The following is a 22,085-nucleotide window of genomic DNA, read 5'->3' as shown; positions in this document are numbered from 1 at the left end:
AGGAAACTAGTTACAAAATTGTCTCTAGATGGTATCGGGTCCCGGCGGCTCTGCATAAATGGTTTCCATCTGTGCCTGACAGTTGTTGGCGGTGTGGTGCTGCGGGAGGCTCCATGTTACATGTCTGGTGGAGTTGCCCCTTGTTGAGGAGTTTTTGGGATGCAGTACTTAGATTAATACTAGAAGTTACCGGAGTTTCTGTTCCCGATTCCCCAGAAGCTGCTCTGTTATTTATGTTCCCGATGCCAATACACGTTTATAAAAGTTCCCTAGCTAGACATCTCCTTCAGGCGGCAAAGTCAGTGATCCCGCGCAGGTGGAAAACTGCAATGCCTCCAACATTAGATGAGTGGTTTCGGGAGGTTGCCGTGATACAGCACATGGAACACCTGGTAGCTCACTCCCCGGCAGCTGTGGTAAAATATACGTCTACATGGTCGCCATGGATAGTGTTCCTTTCGTCTTCTTCATACCTCACGGCCGTGACCTGAGTTGGCCTATGCCCCTGTGAAGTGTACGGTGGTGCTTATTTTCTGTTGGCTGCATTCATAATACCCCGGAACAGGAGTCCAGGATCCTCTTGCCCTCGCCCTTCCCTCCTTTCCCTCCCTCTCTTGGGGCCTTTTCTATTCGTTCTTTTCCCCTGTCTAGGGTAATGTGCCTCTCCTTCTCTGCTTCAATTAAGTGGCCTCAACGTATGCTCTGCTGCTTTGCTCATGAACTCATTCATGCTACTGACGTATACTGAATAATGTTCTTGAATGGGGATGTGATGCACATTTCTGATTTTGTTTTAGTGGGTTTTTGCTTTGGTCTTTGACCTTGTTTGTTTGTTAATTTACTGTGTGGAGGCCTTCCCTCCACTATGTCTTGTAACTTTGTGTACTGAAACTTAATAAAACTTTGAATAAGAAAAACGCCCCGATGTACGCACATAATACACGCCCACTTGGACTTTTAAACACACCCACTTGGACTTTTGCAAGCCTCATTTGCATAACTACAAAAATGGTCATAACTTGGCCAAAAATGCTCGTTTAAAAAAAAATAAAAACGTTACTGTAATCTACATTGCAGCGCCGATCTGCTGCAATAGCAGATAGGGGTTGCAAAATCTGGTGACAGAGCCTCTTTAATTGTCAGGGTCCTGGCACAAAAGAAAAATCCTGTCACAGTCACAACATATGTTTTAAAAAAAACGAAAACATTTTTTTTCAGTATCTAATTCATTGGATATCAGCGGCACTAGATCAAAAGACATAAGTAGGTGGGTGCACGCCTTAGGGACACGGTCCAATGGCCCCTTGCGGAACAAAACATGCACTCAATACAGTATACGACTTGCATTCAGGATTTGCATAGTATTGCCTTATATTTAATGATTATGAACTGTAATAGTCCCGATTAGTAAAACGAGGGGTGAAGCCAGATGTGGTGGATTTGCGCTGCAGCTTCTGCGTTGCAAAATTTGCAGCAATTTGCAGTACAATACAAGTAGATGGGATTTTCCAAACCCCATCCACACGTAGCGGAAAAAAACTGCACTGAAAGCAGAGCCTGGTGTGGATTTTCAAATCTGAATCATGCTTTTTTTTCTGCGGAGAAGCAGCAGATTTTTACCACAGATATCACCCTTTGCAATGAATATGGTGAAACCCAAGGCAAATCCATGACAAAATCTGCATGTACCACAAGCGGATATTTCCGCAGGTTTGTTGCGGATTCACGGCGGATATTGTCCACGATTGGCCATGGTCTAATCACAGCAAAGTCTTGGCCCGGGACAGTAAGTAACAAAGAAAGGAATAAAATGTGCACTACTCAATATAAACTGGTATTTTACTTTTGTGTCCTGCGTGTAATTATGAGGCAGAACCAGACTGCGAGCCAGCGGATAATGATAAAAAAAAGAAAACTTTCTTTGAAGATTAGGCGCCCGGTTTTCTTTCAGAGTTTTCGATAAATTCTTCTACATAATCCGAGCACATAACAAATAACACGAGGATAGGATTGTGATTAAAATAATAAGCCAATTATGCTGTGCAACAGTTCAGAGGGAAGAAAAAAAAAAATAGGTCTTCTTTTCGACAAGTTCTTCATAGCAAATTACAGTTAATATGTATGTGAATTATTTACTTCCAGTTGACAATACATTTATACACGTACAGACAATTATATGAAGATCAAGTCATTCTTGTGATTGTAACCATGACTTCGGAACCAGCCTATCTTTTATGGACTTCTGTCTTGGAGCCGGAACTGGTTTTGATAGAACCTCCTCAGCAACTCTCTCAATCTGGTCATTGCCCTCGGTGGATATGGGCTTTCTCAAAGGGGCGATTGGTCTCTGGAACTGTTGCATGATAGAAGACAATTTGGCATCAAGAGACTTGCGAGAAAAGCTTGATCGTGGCCAGATATTCTCCTTTTCTGTAGGATCTGAGACCTTATGATCGGTACTATATGGAGTTTTGTTGGGGGGTGGGGGTGGAGCTCTTCTCTTCTTTCCTTTGCCATCCAGAAGGTTTGATTCATTATTTTTTGATGTTGGAGAGAGTGTGTTCTTTTCAATATGAAGTTGATGATTGCCATCAAATAAAACAGACCATGGAGGTGGAACAGAGTCTTGCTGACCAATGAGAAACTGCCCATCTGTCTCTTCAATCTTCCTGTGCACAATATCGGATAGACTTTCAAATTTTACAGGAGAGCCAATGCCTGAAAAAAAATAATTTTATAAAATGCAGAATGGAATCAAAACCAAGTCAAGTATTTGTACATCAATGGCTCCCTATGCTTCATATTTTTTTTCCTCGCCTCCATACATGTATACACATTTTAAGAAGATCAAGTTTTAGTAGTTTGGCAATTTAACTTTAAGGCTGTGTTCACATGCCACGGTCAATTAGCATTTTTTGATGTGATTTTGCGAAAATTGTGGCAAAAAAAACCAAACCCTGCAAATTGACCATGATGGGTGATCCCGGCCGAAAATTGTCTAGTGATTAGTTGATAATTAAATGGGATGTCTGAGATTTTCAATTCATGGCCTTTTCTTAGAATATAAAATCAATATAGGACTAGTGTGGGTCCGACCCCCGAGTCCTCCACCGATCAACAGAACTTGGTTATTCAGGCTCAGTGAGGTACATATTGGGTGTATCGGTGCCGGATAGGATACCACAGCTAAGACAACTTAATTGAATGGGGTTGAGCGGAAGTACCAGGCATAGCCACATCCTTACAAACGTCGCTGTGCCTGGATAACAACGTCCTGATCAGTCGGGGTCCCGGGGGTCGGACTCCCATCAAATAGACATTAATGGCATATTGTAAGGATAGGTCACTGAAAACCACAAACAACCGCTTTGAATGCAATCTGAAAAAATCAGTAGGGCTTTACTGGTGAACTGAATTGTTAAAAAGGAAAAAATTACTGTACTGAGAGTACAAACAAGTGCTACAGAACAAAGAAAGAATAAGTATTGGAAAATACAGGTTTACATAGATAAAGCAGATTTTTATTTTACAGCGTATATCATTCACAGATATGCAGGAAATGAATAGGAGTTACGGAAACCAGATAAATGATTTCACTCAGCAGGTTTCATAAGTCCAATTCTTTGTTTGTCCCTCGCCACCCCTCCTGAATGAATAGGAATAAACCTGGGCTATTCTCAGGATTTGTGATGGTCACAGCGGTCCATCCTCAACCAAGGTTTTATTATCTGTTTTTTGGATGGGATTGTGATGCAAATTCCCCTGAATTCTGAGTGACCAGTAGTCCTAGAGAACAAGAAGTAATGCACTGTGAAACCATAGCACATACTGCCAGTTGTCAAACCATACGGCTGCATTGACAAACTCAGCCCAGCTACATATATTTTATCCGTGCCAAATATATGACGCTACTACACGGTAATACAGTATATAAATAACACTCCCTATATTGTGTACAGTGTACAAATCAAACCCATCCATGTGCGCACGGGGCACAGTAAAGTCCAAGTCAGATTGGTGAGCGCTTGATGGACTCTGCTAGTTTGGGAGTAGGGAAGTAGTAACACATTTTCCCACAATGTATGTACATGGAAAAACATTCTTAGGCTCTGCTCACATAACGTCTACTTAAGAGGTATGTGTCGGGAGGATTTCCAAACGTATACCTTAGACAGAAGGGTATGACAAATCCCACTAAACAGGCAAACAATGGGAAAAGTCATTCATAGACCCCATTGAAAAAAGCAAAAAAATAAAATAAAATGTGGTCGACCACTAGACTTACTAGGCTATTCCATACTGGGAATTCAGTAAGCTGATGAATACCGGCACGGTGAATGCCAAAAGGACACACTTTTGGAAAAAAACGGGTGAATTGGGGCCTATAGATCCCTTCAAGATATGTGCCAGGAGCTTTCTCGACGCCTATGCCAAACATAAGAAATGTAGTGTAAACCGAGCCTTACACATAGATTAGTAATAATTAGATGACTAATTCTGGTATCTGTACGAGTTCCCTTTGTTAGGATTTATTTAAACCAATAATGTAAGATATGGCAAGAAAAAAACAAAATAACAACATAGAAATCAAACTGAGCTCAGTGCGGACAGTAGATCGTGTGCATAGACCATGAAATAAAATCCAGTGCCTTTTTTTTTTTACCTTCCACATCTACAAATTACACTTACTCATATCATGGTACACGGACGTTGCCTCTTTTGTAAGAAACAATGGTGGTTTCCGTGGCGACATAATCGCTATTTTCATGAGTTCTTCTGCACAATGCTTCCACTGACCTAAGAGAGGAACAACTGTGTTAGCAGGGAAGCATCATTTACACACAAAATATATTTTTCCTTTGATGGAGGTTCTGATTTTCCTTCATTAAGCTGATCAAGAAACATAACTATCTTGCGTGTGCACAAAGGACAACAGGGGAGGGAAGACAAACTCTTAGGTCTTCAGTGTCATATTTATGGTAACGTAAAGAAGCTAAAATGATATACAGTACACCGATCACCCAGTAAAACCAGTAACTAACCTTATATTGATCCGAATATAAAGCCTGTATTACATTTACATAGTGCATTCAGTCTGCAGGCTTCAGAGCGCAAATCTCCCAACATTCCCTGGTTACTCAATGGCTCCAAAGAGCTTGTGCGGGTGAGTTGCATTCTGAGGATTGCACAAAAATCGGATATTGGAAGAAAAGTAACTGTCTCACTGCATTACAGGAGCTCCGCTAACCTGTTACCGGTTTGTCTGTCCACAAACTTGTTGACTGGTTCCACCAGCGTAATGGCGAATGCAGTTCTGGCCTATCATGCAGGCTTAAACTCCAGGCTCTTAGAAGATAAATAATACTATTTACAAGCTATGAGCATTTTTATATTTATGCAAATGAGCCTTTATGTACAACTGGGCGTGTTTACTTGTTTTACTAGCTGGGCGTTGTGAATAGAAGTGTATGATGCTGACGAATCAGCATCATCCACTTCTCTTCGTTACCACCCAGCTTCTGGCAGTGCACAGACACACAGCGTCTATGCAGACATTAAATATATGGATTAATAAAAATTATATCACTGCTATATTTACTATAATTGGTCAAATTGCATGAACTCACTACGACAAAGCGACCACATACAGCCAGGTCCCTACACTAAACCGACTCACGTTTCTCTTGGACCTTGGCTCACAAACTAATTCCGGGTAGGTAGGAACTGGCTTTATTCTCTTGTAATTGACAGCTTTGTCAGATGGGAGGAGTGCTCGACCAAAACGCAGGCAGTCACCACCTCCAAATGTCCTGCTGCATCTTTGCGTTTGTTTGCATTGAAGTCACAGCAGATTAGAATCCTTCCAGTTAGTTTTTATTTGGAGATGCTGACTGACTGTTTTTTTTGCATTGCAAATATGGGGGTCGTGCATGGTTCTCATCTGGTTCCTTTCTTCCCAGAGTTTATTTTGTAGACCTAGACCCAAGCGAGAGGTGTCTCCTGTTGTAAAGTATAATGTTTTGTGCAGGGACCCATTTATATTAGGTCATCTTGTCGTGGCACGTGGGCTCATACTATTTGATCAAAATGTGCACGAAGTATAGTTAATATAGCAGCAATAAAATGTAAAATAACCCATATATTTAAAGGCTATGTGATTATTAGACTTTTAAATAGGTTTTTATTTTTTACTTTTTGTGATACAACATCTATGTAATCCTGTATTCATAGAAGCTGTATCTTGGTGTATAAGCCGAATCCGTCAGGTCTGGAGGACTGACGGCTGAGCAGAAAGCTGTAACTTTATGAACTTAGATGTGATCGATAACAGCTGGAGGACCTGCTCCAAATAAAATCAACTTAATAAAAACCTATTTAAAAGTTGTATAAAATCACATTATACACAGTTCTTTATAAAAATAAATAAAAAAATTTCCAATGGTTTACATAGACTTTAAATCGTTGCATATATCTTAGCGCCTACAGAACACTACCGGGTCTATGTTTGTTTGCTATTGCATTGCAGTCACAGCAGATTTGCACCTGTCAATTTATTATCTAACTCTGTTTTTTGCTAGGTCCTCAGAGTTAGTCTCCTCCTAATCAAGGTCACTCAAACATATTAAGCCCACTTAAACTTTGACCTTTATATCCTATAGGACCCTTGTTTTAATAGACGAGAGAAGAAATTACATTGACTGTTCAAGAGCAATTGCATAAATACAACTCACCTTGGTACCTGGACGAGGGAGCCCATGTATAGCAGATAAATATATAATCCCGTTATACCAGTACGCAGCATCACAAAAACCAAAGTGTTAAATCATTAGTGGATTTTGGATAAATATTTGTTTGGTGAATGATCCGATCTGTGAGCAGCTGTCATGCAATGTCAAGAACTTGTACAACAGCTGTTCCCAAGCAGTTCATACAGTGCTGTCAGCTGCTGATAACAGGGCAACAACTTGGCTCATTAACACAGTGCCGTTATCTTCCTAACCTGAACTATTGTTACACTACACAGCTAGAACAAAGAACGAATCAATAGATACTTTCTTTTGAATGATGGAGCGTTCCAATATTTCTTGTTTGACATTTGGATGGAGAACTTGCAGAAAAATACATAAACGTTATTAAAAGGTACAATTAACCTTGGCTATAGCTGCACGGCTGGACAAGGCTTCATGTAACATCAATCCCTGTGTATTTCAGTGTATGGCTAATCATCATTATGTAGCGGCACACATGAACAGAATGCTAATCGCATGAACAAGATACAAAAGTTCTCAGTGCCCTTGGAGGGAATTTCAGCGCAGACAAACAGAACCTGAATAGATTTAATATTCCAATCAACTCATCTTATAATCAGTCTAGAAATTCACTAGTCACATGAGAGGTATAAGGTTCTCTAAAGCTCACGGCTCAATGATAGCAATTAAAAGGTAAGTAAATGAACAGGATGTTTTCTCCTACTAGTGAACTGAAGAATGAAAGCCATGTCAGCAGCAGGACGCAGGAGCAGGACAGGGTCTTCCATTGAATAGACATAACTCAAGTTGCTCTGCAGTTATTTACATATGATTGATGACTAGGTAGACCGCCAGATGCATGTCACAAACGATCTATGATTAATACAAGTTTTAACACAGGACAGAAACATTTTTCGAGTAAATCAAAAGGATAGCCAATCATTTTGGCATCATAACAGTGGTAATTGTTCCAAAGACTAATTATTAATGATATTGGATTAAAAATCATTATGCTTACGGCTACTTGAGATTAGACTAATTGAAGAACAGAGCAAACTTTTCAAACGGCGTGTCTAGTGTGGTGGGGTAAGGAGTTAAGTGGACCATGTACATTAATTAGATGACAGCCTAATGTATTTCATTAGAGGGGGAGATCAATGGCTGCCTCTAACACCGCTGATCTCTTTATAAACAATGAGCTCAGACAGGAAAAATCCAACCTGTCTGATCCTTGTTCCCCTGGTGGCAGATTATGGGAGTCAAATTCAAAGAGTGTTGGTCAAAATACTATCTATCTAACTATCCACACACATAAATTCTATAGGAAGAACGTGTGTGTGTGTGTGTGTGTGTGTGTGTGTGTGTGTGTGTGTGTGTGTGTGTGTGTGTGTGTGTGTGTGTATATATATATATATATATGGAGAAAAAAAAAGGGTGATCAGGAGATTGTGATCAACTGCACAAAACAAAAACGAATATATTTATTATAGCTACGAATTTATTACACTATGGGCCAATGCTACATACAGAAGCTTGATGGGTACAAATAGGTTAAATGTTTATTTTTTTTATAGAAGAAAAAAAACCTAATAATAATCAGATGGCTTTGTTATTTTTTTTCTACCTCTGCCAAAATTAATGTTGCAAGAAAATGCCAGTTTGTAAAACACCAGAAACATGGTAATTAAATATAAAAGAAAACAGACAATATTTCATTGTCTATTCCTGAAGAAAAAAATGTAATTAGATTCATGCTTGGGGGAAATCTAATCTGAATGTGGCTGGTGGTAACTGCACTCACTGGAGACATTAGCACGAGAGATGAGGAAGTCAGAACAGGCAGGAGAAGGATTTCATGGCGGTTCATTATGTTAGGAGCGATTCACTAAAATACAACCTCGACTATAAACCATATCCTAAAACCATCCACAGAAACCTACCGATAACACCCAGCCACATGTATAAGGCTAAGTCTTCATGCACACGACACAAGCCTATAGCACAGCCAGACTGTGTGCCGCCATACAATGCAGCGTCAGGTGCTACTATATGAAGTGTTATTTTCCACTAAAAGCAATGCTTCTATGGGAGAAGAGCTATATAATATGGCATGTGATGGAGTGTGTCACAATTATTTTTTGTGCTGAATTCCTACAGAAAAGACTCTGCAGATTTAAAAAAAAAAAAGAAATTAGGAAAAAAAAAAGTTATATTACCACATCCTCACGTACGCGAGTCAAGCAGCGGGAGCAGAGGTTGCAATGATGCTTTAATATGCATCATTGACTACTGTAGAAGGACTAACATGGTTTTAAATCATATTTGAACGCATGATTTATAACTAAGAGTATTCTATCCAAAGAGTTTTATGGTATATCTTGAGGATTTGACAAATGCCTGAGAGGTGGTTCCTGTACCTTAGTTATGGCAATGCTTCCCTGCATAAATAGAGTTTTGGAGAACATACAGTTAGCGCCAGAATTATTTCAACAGTGACACAAGTTTTGGCATTTTAGCCGTTTACCAACACATATTGAATATACAGTTACATAATCAATATGGGCTTAAAGTGCAGACTCTCAGCTTTAATTTGAGGATATTCACATCCTAATTTGAGGAAGGGTTCAGGAATTACTGCTCTTTAATATGTTGCTGCCTCTTTTTCAAGGGACCAAAAGGTAATTGGACAATTATCTCAAAAACTATTTAATGGGTTGCATGGGGTATTCCCTAGTTAATCCATCAATTAATCAGGTAAAAGGTCTGAAGTGGATTCCAGGTGTGGCATTTCCATTTGGCAGCTGTTGCTGTGAACCCACAACATGAGGTCAAAAGAGCTCTCAATGCAAGTTAAACAGACCATCGTTAGGCTGAAAAAATCCATCAGAGAGATAGCACAAATGTTGGGAGAGCGGCCAAATCAACAGTTTTGTACATTCTTGAAAGAGGTAAGAAAAAAATTAAAAAAAATAAAAAAGAGCGCGCTGGTGATCTTGTGAACGCCAAAAGGCCTGGAAGTCCACGGAAACAGTGGTGGATGATCACAGAATCCTTTTTATGGTGAAGAAAAACCCCTTCACAACATCTACCCAAGTGAAAACACTCTCCTGGAAGAAGGTGTATCAGTATCTAAGTCTACCATAAAGAGAAGACTTCATGAGAGCAAATACAGAGGGTTCACCACAAGGTGCAAACCATTAATCAGCCTCAAAAATAGAAAGGCCAGATTAGACTTTGCCAAACAACATCTATAGAAGCCACCCAGTTCTGGAACAGCATGAAACTAAGATCAACCTGGACCAGAATGATGGTAGGAAGAAAGTATGGTGAAGTCCTCTGTAAAACATGGGCTGGAGGCGATGTCCTGTCATTCTCCTGTCGCTTGTGTGAAGGAACTACAGGAGTGACAGGACAGCGTGATCTCGCGAGATCACGCAGTGCTGTGAATTAAGCTGGACATGAATGAAGAGAAGAAGTGAATGACGCTGATTGGTCAGCATCATACACTTCTCTTTACTACGCCACTTGGTCAAGAGTAAAAAAAAAACGCCCACTTGGGCATTAAGGACAAATTTGCTTAACACTTAAAATGGTCATAACTGTTTTCGTGTTTTTTTTTATTTTTTAAAAACACATTTTTGACAAACATTCCTTATCTACATTAAAGCGCCTATTGGATTAGGTAGAAGATAGGGCAGTTAAACTGGTGACAGAGCCTCTTTAACTTTGAAATAAATAATTTTTTTAAACAAAGCCCATAAAAATAATAAAAGTATGGTATACTTTAACGTTTGATATAAATTAAAGTTAAGCGGTGAACAAATAAATGATAGCCGAGTTAAGCACTTTTTACACGGTGTCCAACAGAGCTATACAAATATATTCAGTGTATGCCATACGCTTTCACAGTAAAAAAAAAAAAAACACACCACATTTACCACACTATATACGTATTTCTAGTGGATACCTTAATAGAATAGTGCAGTGGACTAGAGGCTAAAACGACACTCTTTTGGCCTCCACCGGGTGAATAAGGGCCTTTGGATATGTCTAATACATACGCTGGTAGTTTCCCCCAATGCTTACAGTTAACTTACACTACAAATATCTTGAGAAAAGGGCCTTACTTTTTTATGCATTCTGCCATTAAAAAAAAATGATGTACCCCAAAATGATGTCTTAGACATTTGAAACTCATCCAATCAAAAATACGGCCTCAAATATGTGCTGATAATGGTGATGAGCCGTCCAACAGCGGATCAGAGTTTGAGGGTCAATCGGGGCGGGCTCATCACCATTCTTAGAACTTTTTATATTTGCACTTCATATTGCATGTAATATACTACGCAGATCTGCATGTACTGTTGCAGTTTTCTTTACAAACGTAGACTAGTGTTTCCGGGTTGATAAATGACTTTGTATCTACGATTTCATGTTTATATCATCTGCATGTGGGTTTGTGTATGGTATGGTGGGCTGCTTGGATTTTTCTTCCTGTATCTTGAATGTGGTGTGCCACATAACTGTGGTCCCTCCATTTTTTCAACTATTTGTAATGGCATATTTTTTGACATATGAATAAAATATTCTATTTTGCGATATTGCTCTGGGAATTGTGTTTGTTTTGGTTCTGCTAGTTGTTTTGAGGCGCCCCCTGTTGAGTACAGGTGAGGAACACTTTGTAGGTTGTACCCTTTAAATAGTAACTGGAAAAACAAGATTCTAATACTATAAGTAGCTTGTAGGCTTCTCATATGAATAAATATATGGGTTTTCGTTTTGAACGGCATTGAAAGGAGTTCTTATTTCCCACTTTGTTTGCAGATGAAACACTAAATCCTTCCTTCTGTAACCAAAACCCCACAGCCCCGAGATGTAGTCATAGCCCTGCTGTAACAGAATGAATGGTATTGGCAGAAGTGCTATACACCGTGTACACTAGCGCTAAAACATCCACTCCTGTTTATCAATTACAAAAAGAATGTTTTTAGTGGAGAATGTATTGAAAATATGAAATAAAAATAAAACTAGTTACACAGAGTATATTTATCCCACTTCATACCAGTATAAATAACAGGTAATAAATACTACAGGAAAAGTGTGTACAATGCCGTCCATTCAAACCTACAACAAACCAATGTTTATGGAATGACTTAAAGGTAGAGACTTTGGTACTAGCGCAAACAACCACCCAACTCTGCAAAAATGGCAAGATGAAAAATATTTTTACATGTAGCGCCCAGCAAGACCACACGGAAAGAAGCCCCATAAGAAAAATCTAGGTCCTGCATGCTGGTCAGGTATACTGGGATGTGTGGTTCAACAACAAGATAAGTTAAAGGGGTTGTCTGGTTTCAGCAAATTAAAGTTATTCTTTGTATATTTAAAAAAGTTAGACAATTTTCCAATGTACTTGGTTTTCAAGATCTCTGCTTGTTGTCACTTAGTAGAAAATCCATCGTTTTACTTCCAGTGGATGATTCTGTCCATGGTCATGTGATGTGATGACACAAAAGGTGCTGGGATCATTAGAAGACACAGCTCTGATACACATACTGTAACGAGTCAAGCACCTGTGTGTCCATCACATGACCATGGACAGAATTTTAACCACTGGAAGGAAACAATCAATTTCCTACTGAACAACAACAAGCAGAGATTTAGAAAACCTGTGAGCTACCAAAACAGAAAGGATATTGGAAAATTGAATAACTTTTAAATATGCAGAAAAAAATAAATACATATATATATATATATATTTATTTATTTATTTTTTAAACCGGACACCTTTAACCCCTTAACGCACCATGGCAACTGTACGTCATGGTTTGCACTGCATTGAGGCACCATGAAGTACAGTTACGTCATGGTGTTTTCTGTCACCATGTCAAAAGACATGGTGACAGAACAGTGACATCGGCTGTCACAGACAGCCTATTGTTCACCCGACGAGTCCCAGTGACTATCACGACGCGGTCTGAGATTGCGGTGATTGGTCAGTCAATAGTGACTGACCAATCACAGCATTGCAGCATGGTTACCTGGCTAAAAGAGAAGCATCAGCGTTTGCAGGTAAGTAGCTACATCGACTTACCTGCAAACGCCGATGCTGCTGCAGAATCAACTGAAGCCTCTGGTGCCGATGTGTCCTCGCTCGTCTGACACGATGCAGGACCTGTGAGTGACGTCACAGCGTGATCTCTCGAGAACACGGCTGTGTCTGCACTGTCAGAAGCTGGGCGTTCTGAAGAGAAGTGGATGATGCTTCTCATCAGAGCGCCCAGCTAGTAAAAGTATTAAAAACGCCCCGATGTACGCACATAATACACGCCCACTTGGACTTTTACTTTAAACACACCCACTTGAACTTTTGCAAGCCTCATTTGCATAACTACAAAAATGGTCATAACTTGGCCAAAAATGCTCGTTTTTTAAAAATAAAAACTTACTGTAATCTACATTGCAGCTCCTATCTGCTGCAATAGCAGATAGGGGTTGCAAAATCTGGTGACAGAGCCTCTTTAAGGCCAACCGGGAGTCGGGGCTTAAAAGGCTTCTGGCCGCAAATAAAAGATTGCGGCGGGCTCAGAAGTTGAGCCTGCGCCATCAGCCGAAGGGTGTCAGCTGTATGTTACAGCTGACATCTTGCTGTAACGGAGCTAGCTCCGTTCCCTGCCTTTAACCCCTTAGATGCCACCATCAAACGTGATCACGGCAACTTAGTGGTTTCCAGGAGATCGGCAGCGCTGCGATGTGGTCGCAGGGATGCCGATCGTTGCTATGGCAACCGGAGGCCAACAGTGGCCTCCTGGTCTGCCACGTAACGAAGCCTATTAGGCCCCGCCCGAAGGCGGAGCCTAATAGGCTTGCTGTCAGCGAATAGCGGACAGCTCTAATGCATTGCATTATGTAGGTAGTGCAACGTATTAGAATAAAGATGAAGTGTAGGTCTTCAAGTCCCCTAGTGGGAGACAAAAGAAGTTATAAAAATGTCCAGTAAAAGTGTTAAACTAAGTTAAAAAATTAAAAACTGCCTTTTCTCCTATAAGAAGTCTTATTATAGGAAAAAACTGAAAAATGCACACTGCAAAAAAAACAAAAAACAGGCAGCTATTTTTTTGGTCACCATCCTTTCTAAAGTATAGAATAAAGTGATCAAAACGTTGCACGTACCCCAAAATAGTACCAATAAAAACTACAACACGTCCCACAAAAAAACAAGCCCTTACACAGCCTTGTCAGCGTAAAAATTAAAAAAAAAGTTATGGCGCTCAGGATATGGTGACACAAAAAATGAAATATTTTTAAAAAAAAAGTGATTTTATTTTTTGTGCAAACGCTGCAAAACATAAAACTATATATATATATATATATATATATATATATATATATATATATATATATATATATATATATATATATATATATATATATATATATATGGTATCGCCGTAATCGTATCGTCCCGCAGAATAAAGAAAGATTTATTTTATTACTCCTGGGTGAACACTGAAAAAAAAAAAATGGAATAAAAAGTGATCAAAAAATTGGTACCAATGAAAACTAGAGATTGTCCCGCAACAAATAAGATCTGGTGGAGAAAAAATAAAAACGTTCTGGCTCTCAGAATATGGCGATGAAAAACGTGCAGAGCGTTCCAAAAGCGGATAAGATTGGGCACCATTCATCAGTGCGACACTGGCCACATATCTCTGAATTATTTATTTACCCCATTATTATACCCTGATGTACTCCGCACAGATTACATATGCCCCCACATTATAGACTGAAATACCAGCAAAACCCCAAATAGAACAACTACCAAGCTAAATCTGTGCTCCATAAGCCAAATGGTGCTCCCTCCCTTCTGAACCCTACAGCGTGCACGTCCACATATATGGCATTGTCATACCCGGGAGAACCCTGCTCAACAGTTTATGAGGTATTTGTCTTCAGTGGCACAAACTGGGAACAACATATTGTGCACTAAATTGGCATATCAGTGGGAAAATGGCAATTTTCACTTTGCACCATCCGCTGGGCACTAATTTCTAATGTAGAATCACATGTCGGGTCAAAATACTCACTACACCCCTTAAATGCCCTAAGGGTGTAGTTTCCAATATAGGGATCACTACTTGGGGTTTTGTTTTACTATTTGACCTCAGAGCCCTGCAATTGTGGGCCAATGCTGTGAAAATCAACAAAATAGGCCTCAAACGCGCATGGTGCTCTTCACTTCTGAGCTCGGTCATATGTCCAGGCAAATGATAAATGCCTTGAGGGGTGTAATTTCCAAAAAGGGGTCACTTCTTGGGACTTCCACTGTACTCTGGTACCTCAGGGGTTTTGCATATGCGACATGGTGGCCAAAAACCAATCCAGCAAAAATCTGCATGCCAAATAGCGCTCCTGCCTTTCTGAGCCCTGCCGTGTATCCAAACAGAAGTTTATGACCCCGTATGGGGTATTGCCCTAATCAGGAGAAATTGCTTTACAAATGTTAGGGTGCTTTTTCTCCAGTATCCCCAGTGAAAATGAAGACATACTACAATTTAGTGGAACAAAATGTAGATTTTCATTTTCTCAACCTAATTCCAATACGTTCTGCAAAAGACCTGTGGGGGTCTAAATGCTCACTATACCCCTAAATAGATTTCTTGAGGGGTGTATCCCAAATGGGGTAACTTTTGGGGGTGTTTCCACGGTTTTGGCCTCTCATGGGCTTTGCAAATCAAACATGGCACCTGAAAGACAATCAAAATTTGAGCTCCAATAGCCAAAATGGCATAGGAGAGTATCAGTGTCACGATTACTGTAATATATTAGTATCTCTATGTGCCAGGTTAGGAAGTCCGTGCTTACTGTCAACACCAGAGATTTATTTTTTAACAAACTGAGCCATTTTTTTCTTTTTTTAAAACTGAAAAACACATAGCTGGTGAATAGCCACTATCCCACCTTGTAAATAAGGTATACATTCACAAATGGCAGGACTAATAACTTGTAACCAATTACAGTCACAGTATTGAAAACTGGTACATGTGTACACTCACTGAGGTTGTAAAAATGCTGCCAGAAGGCTTCCATCCACTTCTGAAGTTCTTCTTTGCTGTCAGCAGAAAATATTTTCGTTACTGCTTCTCCAGATACCAGGTTGATAACGGTAAAACTGTTGGTTCTTTTCTTGGAGTCTTTCTCCACAGCCCGGATTCTTGTTTCCTGAAAAGAAAAAAAGAAAACGATTTAAAAACAAATTCCTAAAAAGTATAGTGAAAGAGAAAAACACGTGTCATATCATATATAAGGCTCTGTTCACATCTGCGTCGGAGGTTCTATTGGAGATTCCGTCATGTTTGCTGGCTATAATGAAATGTAATGTAAAAGCACCTCTCGCCCTTATTCTCTCTTGTACATCCTATAAACCTGTATGAAAGTTCTAAGGTTGCGATCATTAAAAGTAGTGGATCGCACTGGACTCGCCTGAAATTTTTCCAAAACGAAAAGGTTTCCATAATTTTTTCAGATTGGATCTGCCCCAGTTTATGTAAAGGAGTATATATAATATTATGGCCATATAAATGGGCCTAAAATATTTACATATTTTTTTTTTTAAGGGGCAGCACGGTGATTCAGTAGTTAGCACTGTTGCCCTCTAGCACTTGGGGTCCTGGTTTCAAATCCAACCAAGGATAACATCTGCATAGAGTTTTTATGCGCTCCCTGTGTTTACACGGATTTCCTCTGGGTGCTCCTTTTGGAAGAATGGTGGTCCCTTGTTTGGCGATTCAGAGCCTGCCAGTTTTATCGATTTAATGGGAGTTACGGAAAGATCCAAGCACTGCTTGCTTAGCTCCTTCTATAATTCTCATAGACTTCACAAACGACTACCTGGCAGCTGCTTTGCATCGGCAAGGATGGAGTAAAGGGACCCCTGTTCTTCCGATAGGGGACCACCTATTCGTCCCAACTAGCAGGGATTTCTGCCACAAATGCTTCAGATAGGAATATCCCTTACGAAATTTCTGTAATAGAAACCTAATTACCTAATACGTTCAGAACCACTCAAATTGATTTGCCGATTAAGTGAGCCCACATCCGTGTATCCATTGATGTCACGGATAGTGATGTGCGTAAACTGCCCAAGGCCATGGGCTATGCAATAATGTGATTGTTACGCGACACCCATTGAATGGTGTAATATGAGCCGCTTGTTTCTAACTTCTGGTAATTTTTTATTTTTAAATCTAAATTAAAGTGGAGGTGAAACTTCAAAAAAAGCCTTTCTCAAGTAATTAAATGAAATGCTAGACATTCACCTATAGATACAGTTTACCTTGTTAATAGGAATTCTCATAGTCGGCTCGATTTTAGCCTCTATTTCTTCTGGTGTATAGTAGCAATGAAGGTTCCCACCTTTCAGCACACAGAAGAGTCTGATCCAACTACGAACGGCTCCAACCATTTCCTACATTAAAGCACGAGACAGAAATTAAAATATTGTTTGCACAAAAAAAACAAAAAAACACACACATTTTCATTTTGGTGCAAGCAAAGAGATCGTGTAATATCTCATATCAATAATGATAGATTCGTCAGACAATCACCGAAATCAACTGGCAACAGCTGAGAAAGGCAAGCCTGATTAACTATGGGGCACACATGGGAACGAAAGATGGATTTTTTTATGTTCCTTGTGCTATATTTAAAATGACAGGGAAGAGTAATTTATAGTCAATTATTTCACCTAGGAAATAAATTTCAATAATGTGAGATCAGGGGATGGTGGGGATGGTGGGGGCGCTATACATAAGAGATCTTGACAAATACACATGTGTAAAATCTGTAATGCAAAAAATAGGTTTGTTCTGTTTTTTTTTTAGACTAATTATTATTTTTTAAAATACAAATAGCGAATATCATGCATTATTATAAATTCCAGCAGAACGTAAGTGGGGGGTCACACTGGGTACTCCCACCCCCTAGTAGGCTGTGGAAAAGAAAAAAAGAAAAGTTGAAAATGGATATTTTTAAATACTCTTTTTAAGCCATATGCTACTAAATACCCAATTTTTTCAATTTTCCATCTGCGGAGACATCCAGTATTACCATTCTGGCCATCATAAGCAGCCTCAGGATCACTATTTTGTCATTTCCACGGACCTTAAAGCTGCTTAGATCTCCAAAATACACAATTTGAAATCCATAGATATTTTCAACTTGTATGTATACTTAATCTCATTCATGATCATATTCCAATAGCACCACAACTTTGGACATCTCCAGTGCAAGTGTATAAGATTAGCATTGCTAGAAAAACACTTCGGACATCCCGGGGACGATCTAAGACCCACTGATGCCAATCTATTAGGTGAAGATGTGTAGTCTGTTTTATATTAACCATTGAGGGGTCCTATGTGGAAAATTACAGGAACGAACTTTCACATTCTTATCAACCATCCCCCAATCTATTGAAATATCAGGAGCCAATTCTCTGTTCCGTTTTGATATACCTGGAAGCTCATTCCCATTAAGTCTATTTATCTTAGAGACGACCTTTGACCGTTCCTCCAGCATTAATGAACGCAAAGAAACTAAAGTCAGCAACAACCATATAGGAAAGATGGAAAGATTAGGGAGATTGATCACCAGAATCTCTAGATGAAGATTTAAAAAAAAATAAATAAAAAAATAGAGAAAATTTGATATATTTCAATAGCGAACGCATACTTTTTGTAGGGCGCTCTGATTAATTGAGCCGATTCCAAATGCTCAACCAACCCATCAAACGTAGGATATTTACGAAGATCAACTAGAAACTCACAGAACGGCTCTTAGACCCAATCCCAATAAGAAAGTTAATAACCCAGTGATTTTGCTGCTTTGGGTTATAACCAATCTTGTACCTGCTGGTTAAGAAATCCAGTAATCACATCATCAGTCATACACGTGGGTTGTGCCACCAAATGGCAGCATAAATTCCCATACAATGGAAGCCAGAAAGAGGAATCCTCTGCGAATGACAGGGGAAGAAAAAAAAAAAAGTGATAATTGGGTTATTATTGCTCCACTACAAATAAAAACCCCAAAACTGACTGACTGATATATACGTCACTCGTCGTTAAGGGGTTAAAGGCTACGTACACCTTTTCATTTTTACTTACAACGCCTTTCCAAAAAATAGGCGAAGCTTAGCGGAAGGGGTGGGGGTCATCAGCGGACCAACACATTTACATCAGAAAGTGGCATAAATTATAGCGCATTTCTACTTCAGTTCAAAGCTGAAGTATATGTGACTTTATGGTGCATGGACATCCAGAGATGCGCCTAGTTTATAAATTAGGCCTATTCAAAGCTTTTGGATAACATATCGGTGAGACTGGCACAGGGTATTTGGCTGGTTCCATGCCCATGCTATAGTCACGCTGGGGTTGAAAACCCGACGAGAAGGGGAGACCCTGCATTTGCTTGATATGTAGATCCCCTCACCTGACTTATTGGAATTATGGATATAATGAGCTTAATAGTAACGGTTATGACTGTTATGTTTTTGTCCCCCCCCCCTATTTTTGTTTACTTCTCTTTAATATATATATATATATATATATATATATATATATATATATATATATATTTTTTTTTTTATTATTTTTTTTTTCTCTCCCTTTTTTATTTATTGTTTTATCCCATTATTTGATCTTTTTCAATGTCTTGTATATTTCTCAGCCCCCATCCTCCCCTTTCTACTTTTTGTACCCCTTATTGGAAAATGTTAATAAAAACCATTTTGAAAAAAATGAGGCCTATTCTTACTTGAGAGCTTTTTAGATGAAGACTGGTGAGTGGAACCACAGTTTTAATTAATCCCAAGAGTATATTTATTGCTCCTAGTCTCCAGGAACTCCCTTTTTGGCTATGACCATTTACGGTTTCCCTGGAGTATAAATAAGAGGTAACCCAGATATAAAACCCATCATTGGTAAAACAATAAGGATATGTACACACAACCTCTTTTCAGACGTAATGGAGGCGTTTTACGCCTCGAATTACGCCTGAAAAGACGGCTCCAATACGTCGGCAAACATCTGCTCATTGCTTGCAATGGGTCTTACGATGTTCTGTGCAGACGAGCTGTCATTTTACGCGTCGCTGTCAAAATACTGCGCTTAAAATGACGGCTCGTCAAAGAAGTGCAGGACACTTCTTGGGACGTTTTTGGAGCCATTTTCTCATAGACTATTGAAAATGGCTCCAAAAACGGCCGTAAAAAACGCAGCGAAAAACGCAAGTTGCTCAAAAAACATCTGAAAAGCAGGAGCCATTTTCCCTTGAAAACAGCTCCGTATTTTCAGACGTATTTTGTTAATCGTGTGAACATACCCTTACTATAGTGGTCACATTTTTAAACGTGGCAAATTGTAGTTTATTTTTTTTCTCACAACGATAAATTGCTATTGCAGCTATTTTTCATAAACCGTACAGCTATTTTTCATAAACCGTAACGGTGCCTTAAAATTTGCATGCATATGCCTTACCATGTCCAGTTATAGTAAGAGTATGAGTTCTGAAGCCATCTTCCACACTATCCAGGGTGAATGTAATATGAGCCAGAAGGTTGTATTTTGCTCCCCTAAGAGGTAAAACAAAAGCGATAAAATATTATACTCTTTCCTCCACTGCTAATTCAGAAAGACCCGAAATCTGGCACAGCCTACAGTTCTTAGACAACACCTCTTCCCCTCCCCAAATTGCCAGCCCCGGAGGGTTGATTAACTAGAAGAATTAGGGTCATCAACTAATTAAATGGAATGTTTCATGTAATTAATTTTAGTTCCCTTAATAAAATGTAAGTACGTAAAAATATAAATAACACACACACACGCATATATATATATATATATATATATATATATATATATATATATATATATACACATACATACATATACATATATATATATATATATATATTTCACCTTGCAACGTTTCAGCTAACTTAATGGAGCCTTTCCCTGCTTGAGAAAGGCTCCATTGAGTGAGCTGAAATGTTGCAAGGTGAATAAAGTCCACACTTTTCACTGAATTCTACCAGAGTGCTGCAGTTTTTTGCTTTGTATTTACCATTTGGGTATTGGATTGATACCCAAGGGCTTGCACCCAGGTCATCTACTCCTGTCACAGTGCCGCTTTCCTGCTGTTATAGTCCCGCGGACCGGACGGGTACAGGATTCAGCGTAAGATAAAGCTGCTCTGTATACAAAGCAGCTGTATCTCAAAGAGCAAAAATTATTTTTAATAAAAAAGAATTATAAAGTTGCACAAAACTCACTGATTGACCTTTTTATAAAAATAAATAAAAATCCATTGCTTTCAAAGGTTTTCACAGCCTTTAAATAAGTTGTATGATATTAGAAAAATACAGCTGCTTTCTTCCAAGAACGTGCTAGAAACAGAATTTTTCCCTTCGACTGAGGGTGTGTAAATAAACAATTCTAGCAATAGCAAAACTCTGGTAAAGCAGAATTATATTACGGTGAAATATTCACAGAATTACCGATTACGATAATCCCCAGTCCTGCATAAAATTATTAAAATATAAATTTTGAATCAAGATTCCATACATTGTTTATACAATTAGACAGTGACCAGAATATTATACATAATGAATTATACGTAATAAATGTTTAAAGTACAACTCACGGCATGTGAGAATTTGACAACAAAAAGGCTTCTGGCTCAGATCCTTCAAGTTCTGAATTAAATTTCTTCCCTGCAGATTTCCCAATTGAGTTTCTAAGCTTCCGTGCAAGTTTCTTGGGAGTGTTTGCTATAGACGATTCCTCCATGCTGCAGCTATATACTTCCAGCTTTAATTGAAAGCCTGGCCTTGCTTCAGTGCTGTAAAAGCAAGTAAACATCTGTTGTGCTGTAAATTAATAACTCACAATAAAAAGCTGTGCACTTTACATTAAAGCATACGAACAGAAGAGATTGATTGTCCTGTGAAAACCAAACTAAGTGCATATTAATGAAGCCAAACATCAAGAAACATAAAAAGGTGAGTTCATAAACAATAAATGCATAAAGAGACTGGAAACTTGCAGGAAAACGGAAAATCCATATCCACAGATCTTTCCTCACAAACTTGCATCTAAATTGTGCCAGTTTTAGTTTCTTTACCTGAGGTCAGATTGAATGGAACTTACCAGCAATGTACAGGATGACTACAGATGTATAAACCTTTGTTGGATAAAAAAAAAAAAAAAAAAAAAAAAAATGAATAAAAAAGGTTGAGGGTATACAGTCTCCAGGATCCATCGCCTGCTACATTAAACA

At 39.0% G+C, this 22,085-nt stretch overlaps 1 protein-coding gene across 1 annotated transcript in view; it reads right to left on the bottom strand.

Annotated features, from left to right (window-relative positions):
* Positions 1–1,132: 1,132 nt before the first annotated feature.
* The window catches only part of RTKN2 (rhotekin 2), a 73,959-nt gene continuing 53,006 nt past the window's right edge, over positions 1,133–22,085 (bottom strand). The window contains exons 6-12 of the mRNA XM_075841139.1: positions 21,450–21,647; positions 20,285–20,379; positions 18,656–18,762; positions 17,086–17,217; positions 15,806–15,971; positions 4,690–4,797; positions 1,133–2,718 (exon numbers count right to left, since the gene is read on the bottom strand). Coding sequence (XP_075697254.1) covers positions 2,189–2,718; positions 4,690–4,797; positions 15,806–15,971; positions 17,086–17,217; positions 18,656–18,762; positions 20,285–20,379; positions 21,450–21,647 — 1,336 coding nt within the window. The 3' untranslated portion in view covers positions 1,133–2,188. The remainder of the gene's footprint in view (positions 2,719–4,689; positions 4,798–15,805; positions 15,972–17,085; positions 17,218–18,655; positions 18,763–20,284; positions 20,380–21,449; positions 21,648–22,085) is intronic.

This window comes from Rhinoderma darwinii, chromosome 11, assembly GCF_050947455.1.
Source record: "Rhinoderma darwinii isolate aRhiDar2 chromosome 11, aRhiDar2.hap1, whole genome shotgun sequence".
Classification (NCBI taxonomy): Eukaryota; Metazoa; Chordata; class Amphibia; order Anura; family Rhinodermatidae; genus Rhinoderma; species Rhinoderma darwinii.
Note: the sequence above shows the minus strand (reverse complement) of the source record. Positions and strands in the feature narration are given on the sequence as shown.